This window comes from Danio rerio, chromosome 22 (assembly GCF_049306965.1).
Source record: "Danio rerio strain Tuebingen ecotype United States chromosome 22, GRCz12tu, whole genome shotgun sequence".
Lineage (NCBI taxonomy): Eukaryota > Metazoa > Chordata > Actinopteri > Cypriniformes > Danionidae > Danio > Danio rerio.
Genome location: NC_133197.1, coordinates 15,835,455 through 15,851,722, shown reverse-complemented (window position 1 = coordinate 15,851,722; position 16,268 = coordinate 15,835,455). Strand labels below are relative to the sequence as shown.

At 36.8% G+C, this 16,268-nt stretch overlaps 1 protein-coding gene across 1 annotated transcript in view; it reads left to right on the top strand.

Annotated features, from left to right (window-relative positions):
* slc30a7 (solute carrier family 30 member 7) overlaps positions 1-15,730 on the top strand; it is a 32,252-nt gene extending 16,522 nt beyond the window's left edge. The window contains 4 exon segments of the mRNA NM_001100086.1: positions 697-832; positions 12,490-12,580; positions 14,817-14,966; positions 15,054-15,730. Of these exon segments, the coding sequence (NP_001093556.1) occupies positions 697-832; positions 12,490-12,580; positions 14,817-14,966; positions 15,054-15,101 (425 nt within the window). The 3' untranslated portion in view covers positions 15,102-15,730.
* The last annotated feature ends 538 nt before the right edge of the window (positions 15,731-16,268 follow it).

Here is a 16,268-nt window from a genome sequence, read left to right as displayed (position 1 = left end):
TTGTCTGTGTAACTTTTTATTGGAAAACGAATTTGTTTTTATTGTAGTATTTTTATGTATATTCATTTTGCCATGAAATAACCATTATTTGCTGATGTGGCAGTAAATAAATAAATAAATTTAATTATTTGTCATTTAAAAAAATGACATTAATAGTTACATTTTTTTGTTCATTTGACAATTCTCATATTAAGTAATACGTTTTATGCATTTTAAGATATATTTTAAATAATTGTATGTAGTAGCGTTCAGCAAGAATGCATTAAGTTTATCAAATCTGACGCATTTCTAATGTTTGGCTGTTTAATAGTAGTTTTAGTTATTTTAATATTAATTTGAGAAAATATTCTTAAAACAAAATGATAATACATTCTTGTAAAGTTAGATACAATTTTAAGTTTTGGATATTAAAATGTTTAAAAGCTAAAATCACACTCACTACAATTTGTTTTAATATTTAAATGTTATAGATTTCAAGTTTTAGTTGGTATAATTTACCATTTTCTTTAGATATTTAAAAAAATCTTTAAAGCTAAGAGAAAATCACATGCACACACTAGGAAAAATATTTATGTATTATGTTAATATTTTAAATGTTAAATTAATTGTTATTTTATTTATTTATTTATTATTATTATTATTATTTTTGACGTTCTGAAGCTCAATAATTGTAAAAGCTGCTTTTGTCCACTGCAGGAGTTTTCCTCCACATCGTGGCAGACACACTGGGCAGTGTTGGTGTCATCATATCCGCCATCCTCATGCAGAAGTACGACCTGATGATCGCAGACCCCATCTGCTCCATGCTCATCGCTCTGCTCATAGGAGTGAGGTGAGTACCACACCACCAGTGCTATTATAAGCCCTGACCTCCATCTCTCTCGGCTCAATCCTCCACCCAGAAAACCTCAACAGCACCTTCCACACATCAGACAAAAGCCACTTCACAGCAGCCTTCACCCCGAGCCCTGAGCCGCTGGCACTGCAGCCGGGTGAATTACAGGATACAGCTGAGGGTGGAGACCAGAGCGATTTCTCAACATGTGGCAGAGCCAGAGCTCAAGCTCTCATGTGGCGTTTTTTAAAACGACTTCAGTTTAGAGGGGAACACGCATGCTTGTTTGGCATTCTTATGTCTTTGTTTGCTGTTTACATTTTTCAAATAAGCTTTTTTTCTGCTTGCACTGTAAAATAAAATATGACAAAATGTTTTTGTTACTTTAATTTAAATCAGTTAATCAGGTTTTAACTAAGGGTGCTTTCACACCTGTGGATCCATTGTTAGTTCTAAAACGGATTAAAGATGTTACAATGTTGCAATTTGCTCTTGGTGCTGTTTTTCACTCAGCAAAGTTTCTAAATGGACCAAAATAGCTAAAACAAGTCACATGCAACTATACGCTTCTCACATTGGTCAGTTTATTCCACAGTTTATTTTTCAGAGTCCTGCTCAGCTGTCATGCGTCCTTATTTAATTTGTGACGATCAGCAATAAGACATAGGCGTAAAGATGCGCTTTAATTTTGAATGGTGACACCCACAAACATCATCACCAGATATAAATCAGAGGTAATTCTTTCTCATACATAGCTATTGGCTAGAATTATGCAATATAGACCAAGATTGCTGGTCTGTCAATTTTCCTAAGGGATAAACAGCTCTCGTTAATAGTTCAGCATGCTTTCACTTTCGTATTTGACATGAAATGCACATTTACCGGTAAGAATGTTATCCTGCCCTACACATAATTCCCATTCATATAGCCATATATACCTACAAATATCTGTAATACACTGTGATTATAGCCTGGTTTGTTTGTTCGTTGGATCATATTGCTTTCTCTTTTACTATCGATCCGCTCCAGAGTTCGTTTCAACAGAGCAGATAACACCTCATTCAGGCGAGCCGATTGTTTTGACGTGGATCTGAGTGCGATTGCGAGCCGATTGTTTTGACGTGGATCTGAGTGCGATTGCTTAATTCACATATGCCAAACGAATCGGGTGCACCAGGTTCCGAAATAAAAGTTTAGGTGTGAAAGCACTCTAAATATTTTTAGTTATACAAAGATTAACTTAATATTATTAGTCAGTTTGACTGATGTTGAGTTCATTTGATTTACCTAACACAGTTTAGGCCAGACAATTTTTTTTTTTACAGCGTAGGAATCAAAAGTGCAGTAAATATTGTAATACTGTGCAAGGGTTTTAATATTTTAAGTTATTGTTTGAATTTAAATTGACGCAATGATGCAGTGTTGAATTTTAATGGCATTGTTATTCTAGTGTCACATGATCATCCTTTAGAAATCATTCTAATATATGGATTTGGTGTTTAAGAAACATTTATTATAATACTATGTTGAGAATTTTTTTTTTACAGTTTTAAATGTAATGTTTATTTAAAAAAAATTTAAATTAATAATAATTATAAACATTCTACCAAAAAATTATAGGATTTTTAAAAATATATTATTGTTGAAATAAGCAGACATGTATTCTTTGATTTATTATTATTAGCATTTGTTTTGCAATTTTTTTTTCAAATTTAAAATAATTATTGTTATTATTCAGAAAAAATTGCCTGAAAAAGTCTGTTATCAATTTTTTGTTTTATTATTATTTTAAGGGAATTAAATTAGTACATTTGTACTAAAACTACAAACAGTTAAATACAATTTATTATTTTTTTCTTACAAATTATAAATACTAAGAATGATTTTGATTATTTGTTGTGAATTTCACAAATATTTTTTTTATATTACTATTTATTATATCAATATATATTTTGTTTCAATTACTTTTTTCTTCTTAATTGTGGATAGTTTGTAGTGCATAGAAATTGTTGTTGTAGTTGTTGTAATAATAGTAAAAGTAGTAATAATAATAATAATAACAATAATAGTAGTGGTTGTAGCAGCTAGTATTCAATTATAAACACTGCTATTGTAGCTGCTAATAAAAATGCAAAAGCTCCAATTATTTTTCAGTTTTCCATAAAATTATTTAACATATCCCAAAATAAAAAAGGCATTAGATAGTCGTTTGCTGATGAACATGCTTCATTTTAAAAGTGCGATGCAAGTAAGTGTGTAAATCTGAGCTCGAGCATCTGTGTTTGCAGCATGTTTAAATTGCAGATGGCCTGTGGTTACTGTGCTTCAGTTGGACTGGAGAACGCGGCCCCTTTTTGGAAAATGCACGAGTCTGAGCAGAGCCTTTCCCGCATATTCATCCCGTCTCTCCAACCCCCCTCTCTCTCCCTCTTGTCCATGTTTGAGGCTTTTCTTCTCCCTCTCTGGAATGTGGTGGCGATCTGTGAATGTTACTGCAACAAAGGCATCTTTTAAGATGGATTTTTCCTTCTCTTTGTTTCTCAAAAAGGGGAGGTTTGTGTCATCGAGATCCCAGCTTTAGACATTTTCCCCCTCTCTTCTTGAGTTTTCCAAGAGTGGCAAATCCCGAGAATTGAGAGTAAGGCTAAGTCTATGGATGTTTTGCCACATTGCACCTGCGTGACATCGTCTCGCTCTCATTCAGGTGCAATCTGGAGGCTGATCTGGTATGGCACACACACAAAGGTATCGCACCTCTATGGAGAGCCATTCAATTCCTAAGCAGATAATTAAAAGCAGAAAACAGAGCTCGTTAAATAGCGAAGCCCAAGACTTCACGTTCCTGTGGTCAGTCTGTAGATGTTGTGTTTTCACACTGACAGATTTTGATTTGACGAAGCTTGTTATGGTTTTCCCAGACCTCAGATTAAGCAACATTCTTGGCTGTGTTCAGATTGAATACTAGTCTACTGTGCAGTGTGCACTATTGTCCAAATGTTTGGGTTTGGAGACTCTTACGCCTATAATATCAGCCTGAATTTGGCACGATGTGTTTTGTTGTAGTGATTCGTAAACTGCAATGGACATCTTCATGATTTTTGACTGAAAAACAATTTTTATTTTTGGTCCTTTGTGACAAGTTCAATCACATTTTTGGCTTTGACCATGTTCGGTATGCAACTTGAGCATGGCGACGATTAAAGAAACACTTCACTTGTTCAAAAATATGCTTATTTTACAACATTTTTACAACATTTTACAACAAAGTTAAGGAGGTTTAGTTTTGCCATTTTTGAATCCATTCAGCCGATCTCCGGGTCTGGTGGGAGCACTTTTAGCTTAGCTTAGCATAAATCATTGAATCAAATTAGACCATTAGCATCTCACTTAAAAATTTGATAACCTTTCTATTGAAAGCTTGACTCTTCTGTTGTTACATCGTTTACTAAGACTGTTATGAATAAAATTGAAGGCGCTGTTTTCTAGGCCATAGGTCTCTTGATTCCTGGAGCTTCGCACAGTTTTGCTCCAACTTTAATCAAACTAGGGCAGTGCATTTAATTGAAAATACGATTTCGATTTTGGCTTCAAACGATTATGAAAAAGCATTAATCGAGATAAACGATTATTGCATCATATACCGCCCCCTTTCCAGCTGTACACATTTGTTGCTCTTAAAAGCGTGAATGACCGCATGCTTATGTGTGTGTGTGCGGCAAGTGCACACAGTCAGAAGCATGCGGCCGGTCAGCATTCTGTCTCATTCGCACACTGAGACGAGCAGAGGAGCACAGACATCTAAAGTCATCTTAACGTGAGCGCTTTATTGGTCAAATAGGTGTTAAAACGCGGTGTTTAGTGATTATTCATATTAACCCTCATTTGTGTAATAAACATATGAGTTGAGAATTAAAAGACACGTGAAAAAGAAACCATTAACTTGACCTTGCAAAATATTCCTGCTGCCGCCTTTTTTCTCATAAAACAAACAACAAGGAGAACATCCCTCACTGCTCTTGACTGAAGAATTTTTGTAGCTAATGTGTTTTTCTTAGGGTGAAGATTTTTAAAGCACAGTTTGTTTCATATTTTTATTGTATTGTATTTATTTCTCTTTCCTTTGCAGGGTTGAAAGTAACTGTATATATACAGTTGAAGTCAGAATTATTAGCCCTCCTAAATATTAGCAACACTTTTCCTCCCCAATTTCTGTTTAATTGAAAGAAGTTTTTTTTAAACTTATTTCCAAACATAATAGTTTTAATAACTCATTTATAATTACTGATTTCTTTTATCTTTGCTATGATGACAGTAAATAATATTTTACTAGATATTTAAAAAAATGTAAGCATTCAGATTAAAGTGCAATTCAAAGGCTTAATAAGAGTAATTAGGCAAGTCATTGAATAATAGTAGTTTCTTCTGCAGACAATCAAAAAATTTATTGTTTAAGGGGGCTAATAATAATGACTTTAACATGGGTTTCAAAATATTTAAACCTGCTTTTATTCTAGCTGAAATATAATAAATAAACCTAGTAGAAAAAATATTAGAGGAAATACTGTTAAAATTCCTTGCTCTGTTAAACATCATTTGGAAAATATTTATTTAAAAAAAAAAAAAAATTTCAGGAGCGCTAATAATTTTGACTTGCACTGATTATCATTTTGAATAATTGTGATTACAATTATGATCAAAATAATCGTGATTTATGATTTTTCCCAAAATCGAGCAGCCCTAAATCAAACACAGCTGATTCAAATAATCAAGGTGTTCGAGACTACTAGAGACTATTAAGCAGCAATGAGTTGGAGGTAATTGGAGCAAAACTGTGCAGAGACATTGAATTTGAGACCACTTTTCTAGGCTGATATGGCAAGAAACTTTACTCTCATTCTGGCGTATTAATCAAGGACTGTTGCTGCTGTATGATGATGGCTGCAGCAGGCAACCTTGATATCATGCAGCCCTTAAAAATAGTCCCTACCTAGGTAAATATGTAGCAGCACTGTGTAATAACATTAACTGCAAAAAACTACTGCCAACAATATAGCAATATAGCACACAATAGCATTTAGAAACCCTGAAAAAAATATTATATTAAAAAATGTAGGTGTGTGTGTGCGTGAATGTATATATAAGAACGACGTCCTACATCTTAAATTAAAGATATATTTTCCTACAAAAGACAAAGCTGCCACTTATAATATTATACAGAAAAATGTGAGGGTGCAGAAGAAGAGAAAAAACACAAGATCTGTAAGTGAGATTCGAACTCGCTCCGCTGTGCACTCCGTTGTTCTTTATAGACGCACTGTCCACTACGCTATTCCCATGCTCTAAATTATCTGTGTAATGATACGCAGTAATGTATGACCAAGGAACTGTACAAAAGTGTAAAAAAACAGTTCAGTGCCAGGCATACTGTACAGGTGGTCATGCTGCCACATTGTACAGTTGCCTAAAATGCCCTGACGCAAATACAAAGAGCTGCACTGAATGTTTTTTATGGTAAGCGCAGACCCGCGGTTTGTCACATTTGATTTCAAAAAGGTTTGTTAAATACATTAACATTATAAATTTGGTTATGAAAAAAACTATGCACTTATAACCCTCTCACAACGAAAAAACTTGTATCTGTGTGTCCACATCCATAAATATTCTCATCAAAAGAGCACGCAATGCTCAGTAAACTCTCTGAAACAGACAAACTCTGGAACATAGCAACTTACTCTCTGAACATAACCTGCTCCGGAGCAGGTTATCTTCACAGAGTAAGTTGCTATGGCTACTTAACATACCCAGAAGTTACCTCCGATTTTGGAACCAAAGTTGAGGTTATCCACCTACTTACTCTCAAACTTACCCGTGTATGTCACATAACCTGCTTTCTGGAATAGCCCCCAGATCACCTTCTCGCGTTTGTTGCAAATTATGTGACATCACCCGGACAGAGGAGCTTTGCCGGACACGCCTGGCCTGAACCAATCACGTGGACGGAGCACGCCGTTGTTAATATTAGGAGGAAAATAAATGTTTATGCTTTTTTATTTGTTTATTTATTTATTTTTATAATTTTTTAAAGATTTGTTTTTGGCCTTTTTGCCTTTATTAGATTGGACAGTATTGACACAGGAAGCAAAGTTGGAGAGACGTGCCCGACATGCTACTGCACCATATGTCAACTACTAGGCTTATGCGCCGAAGTCAACAAGCTTTTTGAAGTCAAACATTCTGGACAACGCTTGAATAAAATTTAGGACCTCGTAAAAAATGTGATTAAGACTTTTTAATACCTTTTAAGGGCCTTAATTTTCTCATAGTTGATTTATCAACTTTTAATACTTTTTAAGACTCTGCGGACACCCTGCATTAAGCGATGGTCTGACATGGTTGATTGGTAAAGAAGAGATGTCAGTGGGTCCAAAACATTGCAAACTGTACAGAAAAATCCGCAAAAACTCGGCTGACAGACACTTAACGACAGTCCAACTGGGGCTTTCAGTTAGTGTAAAAAATATCTGGCATAATATAATGAAGGCCATCTTTATACCACATTGACTTTTATTTTATGGACAATCCAGATATTTTCTTTTGCATTAAACTTAGGAAATTTAAGTATAATATGACACGCTGCACAATTTGTCATATATAGTTACAATTTAAGGCAAAAATTGGGCATTGAGTTCAGCATGCATACAATACAACTACAGCAACAGAGTGATTCAAGTATGCTATTCCAATCATAGTCCAAGAAAACTAATGCGTTACCCAGAACTAGGCTTAATGTGTTTGGGGAAACATTCCTGTTATGTGCGTAGATTTATTAAACACATGATACACTAGTGTGAAAGATGGTACTGTGGACCCGAAGCATGAGTTCATCTGCAACTCAAGACTCTTTCCTATGGTTGAACTTCATGTCTGTGTACGTCTGGCGCAGCGCGCTCATTTATTGCTCAAGTCTAGCGAGTGATGGACCATAATTGGCTGCTTGAAATGTCTGTGGTTCTTCGTTTGATCGTTAAGACGGACTCCGCTTTGTTTGGACAGTGTTGTTCCCATGAACCCCACATTGTGAGATTAATACTCTCAGTAGAGTGTCTTATTTTTGATCCAGCCTTTGGAGCATTTGACCTTTGGCTTGGGTGATGTACTTGTCCTTCCTCCGCCGCACCTGAGGCATGACATATTTGCACGGGACTCTCCGTAAAACACCCCCTACTGTGAGTGAACCGTCCCGTGTTTAGCTAAGGAGCTCTGGGTGCGGTGTGGTAGCTTTAGGGGGGTTTCTGGGCCTCGATACCCTGTGATTAGTTTGAGGGAGTGGAAGGAGTCCTGCTGCTGTGACCTACAGCACCAAAGTCTTCCAAAAGACCGCTAATCACTTTGGGCCGCTGCCTAAAGCTTCGAGGAATGGCCGCTAACAGTAATTAACATTTGTTCTGGGTGGACTAAGCTGGGCCTTTGAGGATGGATTCATTTGTCAGGCCTCAGTGCAAATGTGTTTAAACGGCTCTCCAAAAAAGCTGCACATTAGCCTGTTTTTCTTTGATCTGCTGTATTTTGCTCGCATAATGCGCTTTAGCATTGTGCTGGCTTTTAGCTACTTAACACAAATTTTTTAGTGAAGAATGCTAATTTATTGTATGTTTAATTAGCATTGTTCAAGGTGGACAGGTCACATGTGACGATTTTAGTTCAGCTCAGCTTACGCAAGCACTGAATGATTATTTTGTACTCTAAAAAAAAAATTGGCTCTAGTTTCTTGAACCTATTATAATAGTGCTTGTTGCTCCTTTGTTGGTTTCATTACATCTATTGTTTTCATTCGATTTGGATAAACACTTTTGATAAAATATTACATAAGGCAAGGCAAGTTTATTTATATAGGACATTTCACACACAGTGGCTATTCGTAGTGCTTTACAGAAACAGTAATAAAAGAGACAAGTATAAGAAAAAAATCAAATAATAAAAGTGATTAAAAACAGATTAAAATGTGTTACAACAGGTTATGAAAGACTTAAAAAGAAAAGAAAGACATAATAGTGCGATCTGTCAGATGTAGCACAGTGCTCATTTGGTAAAGGCACAGCTAAACAGATGTGTTTTCAGTCTGGACTTGGATGTGCCTAATGTTGGAGCACATCTGATCATTTCTGGAAGCTGATTCCAGCAGTGAGGGGCGTAGTAGGCAGATAAAGGCGGATTCACCCTGCTTTGACTGAACTCTAGGAATTTCTAGTTTATATGATCCTAAAGATCTGAGTGATCTGTTTGGTTAGTATTCATTGAGCATATCTGTAATGTATGGAGGTCCTAGGCCATTTAGTGTCATTTAATTTTCACCAATATTGTAACACTAGAATGTGCACAAATATTGTAAACCATAGATGTATTTAGTCAAATAAATAGTTATATATTTAAAAATATTGAATATTTGCAAATTATATATATATATATATATATATATATATATATATATATATATATATATATATATATATATATATATATAATTTTTTTATTTATTGAATTTTGCATTATTGGAGGTGAAATCTGACCCAGATGTTTTTTCATTGGATACACCGTGACATCAGTAATCTGAATAAGACAATAATATGATAGGGTTTAGATGAGTTGCTTTTTGAATGTTCCTTTCATGATCCTGTTTTACATGTTATAGCACATAATTCGATTAACGTTATTGTGTCACCATGCTATCCACATTTCCTCTAGAGTTTCATGTAATTTTAGGTGTTTTATTTTAAATTTTTTGCCTTTACCTGGACTTTGGCACTTTTACTTTCATTCAGGAACGTTTTATGCATGCATGTTTTAATGATACCTAGGCCCACACGGAATCTGCGCGTGCAGAATTCCGCAGATTTTTTACAGATTTTCCACAGACTTCCGCAGATTTTTAGCCCATCATTAATTCAGTTTATTTACTTAAGTAAATGTGTAGTTTTGAATTTATTCCGTTTTTATTCAGTAATGTATTACTTTTTATTTAATATATTAAGGTCTAAGTTATGATACTCCGCTGGATACTCCAAAAATAATTCCGCAGAAATCTGCAGATTTTTACCAAAATTCTCAGCAGAAAAAGCTAAAAACTTCTGCAGATTCTGTCTGGCCCTGATACCGCATGCCGTATGGAAAAAAAACCTTTGCAACCTCTGTGATGCACTTGTCCTTAACTGACTCGGTAGGTACAGACAATAGTGTCAAACAGCTCTGTGTGTATGGACTATCCTGTTGCAAAATGCAGTAAAAATCTTACATGACAGTAATGGTTTGATTAAGGCGTTTACATGTCTGTAGTGCACTTCAATAATGCGACTAAAATCGGCATACTCCACATTTCTTAATTCAATTTCTGTTTCGTTCGTTTGTGATTTAATCTAATTAAATTAATCAAAAATCCAATTACTGGTGTCCACGTAAATGTACTGTTTACTTGAAGTCTTCAACTTTGAGATCAGATGTAGAAATGTTTTAGTAATGATTTGTGGTTATTTTCCTGGAGCTTGTTTAGAAGATGTTCAAACATCTGCAGAATCTCATTCAATAAAAATGTGCCCTTAAGTCCAAGCCATAAGTTTTATGTACAAGGCCTATTAGCTATACAATCCTGTGGTTTCAACCATAACTTGAGTGCATTTAGTCCCTAGCAGCAGAGCATCTTAAGCTCTTTGCGGTGAAATACCAGTAACTTCTTGCCCTAGAAATGGAAAAGATTGTCAGGTCCAACTGCACAAAAATCTATAGTGAAATGTACCTGCTCTAATTCCCACTCTTCCAGAGTCACAGACTTCACCAGTCACCTCATTGATTCTGGTGTTGTAAATGTTTCTATGTTTCTGTGCATCTAATCATTTTCATGCAGTTTAAAATGCTTCTGCTTTTACGAGTGACTCCTGCTTTCCCGGTTTCCAAAAAAAGTCCATTAAGTGTCCTTGTGGAATAATTTTATCCTGATTGTCGCCCTGACCCAAGCGTTGACAGTTTGTCCGTGTCACTGGCCAGCTTAACCTTGACGCTCGCACGTAATTGTGTTTTGTCTGGCTGAGTCACTCTTGTAACTACATTACAGAGTTTTGGGAGCAGGTTAGCGATCAAGCAAACGGTGAGTAAGAAAGTGCCTCTGTTTCACTGAACAGGAAGATGTGGAACAATAGCATGCAATAGACGTCAGAGGTCTGAGGTACCCTCATCCAGTACTTCCTGTTTTCATTTTATTGTCCAAATACACCGGTTACTGAGAGGAATGCAGGGTGGTCAGTTTTATGATGCCCTGTCATAGTACATGTTGAAGGAAACACATGGTCATGCTTTCAGAGAAAAAAAAAAGCACATGCTCTGAGGTGAAATGTCGTTCTCCATCTTGCATTTGAGAATTTCGGACATCCAGTTGCGTTTACCATAATCTGAGCCAGCTTTTTATAGATCTCATCCATCAGTCTGTCAGTAGACTTAATTCATTTTATTTTCCAGGTGTACTCAAGCTGATAGATTTTAAAAGGTCAGGAAAAAGACCAGTCAGGCTCCGGTTTCCTGTTCCTATATGGCTTTGGTATAGATTACAAGCTTGTTCATGTGGAAACATTGTTTTGGTAAACCACAGCACTTTAACAACACATTATCTAATGTTACTTGACCACAACGAATGCTGAGTAGTCAGGAAATTTATAGATTGGTCTGAAACGTTGTGCTAATATTGATATCACTCATCTGCGGTCTGAATGTAGGGTAGTCTGGAAGCTCCAGTATTGTGAAATCGAAGCCTTGTGAGTAAAGTGATGGTAGTTTTTAAAATGTTAGCAAAACACTTTGGGGGGGAAATACATTGAGGTTTATTTGACTTTTCAGCAAAGCCAAATGATGTGAAATGTGTTTTTGTTGATGACCCATTTGCTTTCGGTTTTGTGGAGGTCCTAATGAGACAACGATCAGCTTCTCCACTTTGGCGTGTCCCGAACGGAGGCTGGGGTTTCAGGGAGGAGTTCAGGAGAACGTGGGGTGATAGAGTAGATTAGGGACCGGGGAAAGAGTCCAAACCGAGGAACCCTCTAATGGTTACCAGATGGAGCAGTGGTCAGGCCTTGAAGGAGGACTGATGACTTTGTAAGATGCTAGCCTAGCCAAGACCTAGCTTTGATGGGGCAGAAACGGCTGAGTGGCTCGGAGAGAAATAGTCCTAGTCCTTTCCTAACCAGTCAACCGTTTCTGCCAAGTGATTCTTCTGCAGAATGAATGGGTTTGGACCCCTTTTCTGGTGCGCTCTGGGTTTCTTGCCGAATCGTGTGCTGTACAGCTGTTACACTGACGTCAGCACCGCTTTCTGCTCCTCCACCTCAACTATAAGATGGGCAAGTTTATGTTGGACCACATCGAGCATGCTCTGAAATGATCCTAATGAATAGAGTTCTTGTTTGTCTTGATTATGGCAGAATTTCCTCTCGCCGGCTTCTCGGTTTATAACAAGATGTGTGAAGCTGTAAAGTCTCTAACCGAATCAAACCCAAATGACGTCTTTATGTGTGGCGTCCCTTCCTGTTGCCAAAGTTTGCCTTGTACTTGGCGCCCCATTGAGTTCATGTCTCACAGAACGGCGACTCATTTCTCACTTCCCCTTTTTCCCACAGTGTGGTTCCTCTGCTCAGGGAATCCATAGGGATCTTGATGCAACGGACGCCTCCTTCTCTGGACCATGCCCTTCCTGAATGCTACCAAAGGGTGAGTTGCTTCCATGTTTTTCAAAGACGGCGTTTCACACTTAACTCTTAAATATACATTGTGGCAGAACAGCGGCAGTATTTGGCAAACTCGAACAAGATTAAGCTGAGTGACTTCTGTTATCACCTGAATATCACACATCGTTCAGCCAGTTAGATTTAAGAACCACAATGAACTGTTGTATAAATATATTTTCAGATGGTTACGAAACATTTCTAGATAATCAGTGAATGTGACCTCGACACTTTATTGGCTGTCAGAAATTCCTTAAATTCTGTTCGATTGGAACATTGTGACAAACTTGGGTCACGTTTAATAACCTGCAATGTTCTCCGCAGATTCAGCTGGGTGTCTGTTGTAGCAAATTTGTCCTGAAAGATAACTAAACATGCAGACACAATCAAAGAACTGGAATTTGACACCCCATTAAGAGTGTTTTGTTGAGTGTAGTCATTGTTCCACAATAGAGGCTTAATTTGAGCGCATAGCCCTTCCATTAGTGTGAGTGCACCTGTTTACATTCCTCTGTGACGGCTATAATTGACATGTTTGTTAATGTCATTTTATCTGTTGACCATTTAATGACACAGTCAATCTTTCCCAACAGACTAACAAACCAAACTATTTATTTATAGTTAAAACACGCACTTGTTTTTCCATATTAACTGAAATTAAAAGCATTGACGTGTGCTATATATTTGTTTTCACAAGCTTTGGAGATGTAATGTAAATGACACTATTAAATAATAGGTCCACCTATAGCTTTCGCCATGAGCCACAGCTGCGTTCAAAATGGCATAAATGTTTTCAAAATGCACTGCAAAGGAAACACAATTGTCAATATAAAGATCGCTAAAACTAAAGTGTAAAAATACTTCGAAATCAAATTAAGAGAGATAATTTTAATGTTTTGTTTAATATCATTCCAAGTTTAAATGTTGGAATGTTTGAAAGGAATAAGACTCTGCACGGGCCTGCCTCACAGCAAGAAGATTGCTGGTTTGTTATATTTTTTATTAGCCTGTTGTTTACAGTGACAGTGATGTTTCAAAGCAGCATAACACTGCTAGTTCACGACCTTAAGTTTTGAATATTCAGTGGCACAATATATCTTTGTAAAACTTGTTTTCATAGTTGAAAAGTTAAATCACAATTATTGTTGTGCAATGCTAAACCTTTGTTTAAAGAGTGCAAATATATATAATTTAATATATATATTGCACTTATACATTCTGTTTATCTTGAAAATACTTAAATAATATGTGCTATATGTTCTAAAATGGCCCTCTACTGTAAACTGACACTCTGGCTCTGAGAGAAAAGCCAGTTTGTAAAAAAAAGTCTTGGTTTTGCTTGGTTAATAAATAATCAAACTCATTCAATGGCACAGCATCCTCTTTCACATAATCTCATGAACTTGAACTAATTAGTTAGTGCTGAATTATCGCATTGTATTGTGAATCGTATCGTGTTGCATCGCAATATGTCACAAATGCATCACTAATATATCGGATCGTATTCTTTGTATCGAGATGCGTATCGGATCGGCATTATAGCTTAGATGCCCAACCCTACCAGGAACTATTGTTCTAACTACAGCTCTAGAGGTGTAGTTGCAAGAGTAAAAGTTTGTGAATGTGCGTTGGAACAATGGATTTGGCAAACACCAAATCAACGATCTGTTTGTAACGACTTAACTTGCAACCTTAGTTGGTTAACGATAGTTTTTGGTTGTTTTGGTGCAGATCTAACCAAGCTTATTTTAGTAAACTGAAATTAAGACTAAAACTATTACTTTACTGTAATATAATGTAAAAATCACAATAAGTTAAAAACTAAACTAACAAAAAAACAAACTGAAAGTAAATAATTATCAAAAATAACTAATTGTTTGCACGCATTCTGTGGCAGAGAATTCAGAAATTTTCAGATTAAACTGAAGCATTTCTAGATTAGTGTTTCCCAACCCTGTTGCTGAAGGCACGCCAACAGTACACATCTTCAACCTCTTCCTATTCAAACACACCTGAATCAACTCATCACATAAGAAGAGACGCAAAACCTTGAAATGAATGGGTCAGATAAGAGACATTCAAAATATGTACTGTTGGTGTGCCTCCGGGAACAGAGTTGGGAAACACTGGTCTAGATGAACAACAAATGGATAAACTAGACACCATAAAGTCCATCAGAGCCTCTGTCTTCTAGCTTCCTAACTGGTTTGCATTCCCTGCAGGTCCAGCAGCTTCAGGGTGTCTATAATCTTCAAGAGCCTCATTTCTGGACCCTTTGCACAGATGTGTATATCGGCACACTCAAACTCCTGGTGGCGCCTGACGCAGACTCTAGGTGGATCCTCAGCCAGACGCACAACATCTTCACACAGGTGGGACTTGATGGGAACTACTGCAGGAACATCTTGATCTTAACTCGTTTGATCTTCATCATGTGATGGTTTGGTGTCTGTGTGCAGGTCGGTGTCAGACAGCTGTATGTTCAGATTGAAGTGGCTGCAATGTAGGAGTCCACCACTCTTCTAATCTCTGGGAGTCCCGGGACCAAAGGCCTTCTGTGCTGCTGTGGGGAAGTTCTCCACCTCAACCCTCTTTGGGTTTCTGTCGCTCCACTTCTATCTTGGATCAAGATGGAGCTGGTGCCGTCCAGCAGTCTGACTCCACTCTTGCCAGAAAACATCAAACTGAAAACAACTGACCAGCCACAAAAAAAAGGTTTCAGAGGGAAGCAAGAACTTACACCCTCTCGTCTCTTGAAGTTTCCTGTTGATTTTTATTTTTATAATCCCACCAAACGGTTTCTTTTCTTCTAATTGTCGCCCTTTTCCATCATCAGAATGGGGTTTTAATTGTTGGTGCGAGTGTGGAGATCAGTGGACATTTGTAAAAACAGCCGTATGTGATTCATTGACTTCTTTTTGTACATGATCGTCTGCTTTTTGTTTTGTTTTTCGGTTGTGAAGAGGTGCAGAATTTGCCATAATGTAAACATATAAACAGATTTGTCTGCATTTCTTAAGTGCCTTTTTAAAAGAACGATTATGGACAATCGCCTGGGCAGTGTTTGATGGTCAACGTGAATGCGATGAAAACTGGATCTTTGAGTTCTGTCTACAATTAAAACATTCCTTTGCAATTTGGCTTTTTTTGTTTAATGAGGCGTCTAAAATGTATGTAAAGTTGCTCAGATATTTTCATGTAGACTTAGGCCCAATCCCAATTCTATTTATTTACCTCTACCCATTCCCCTTGGCTCTTGAAACAGAGTGTAAAGGGCAAGGGCTTTGAATTTTAGCCCTAAGAAATGGGACAGCACTACAGCACCTGCACACGTCATCGCGATCTCTTACTATATATGAGTTTGGCGATCGCTACTGCTGTAGTTATTCAAGTTGTATTATTTTTTGGTGTTTATTATCAGGAAATAACCGAAGGCAACAATATCATGATATCATTACAATATTATGTGGCAATAAGTTCATAACTGTACCGTGGCCATATTTATCTATGTAAACACACGAAAACAACAATTAATTCCCAGCCACTAGACTATTCTGACAGCATTCCAGTGTCTGAGATGAAAGTATGTTGTCAAAACACAGGAGTCAATATTAGGGATTATAGACAGCAAAATGTAGCTTTTTTTTTTTAGTGTGACGGTAAAACACAAACAG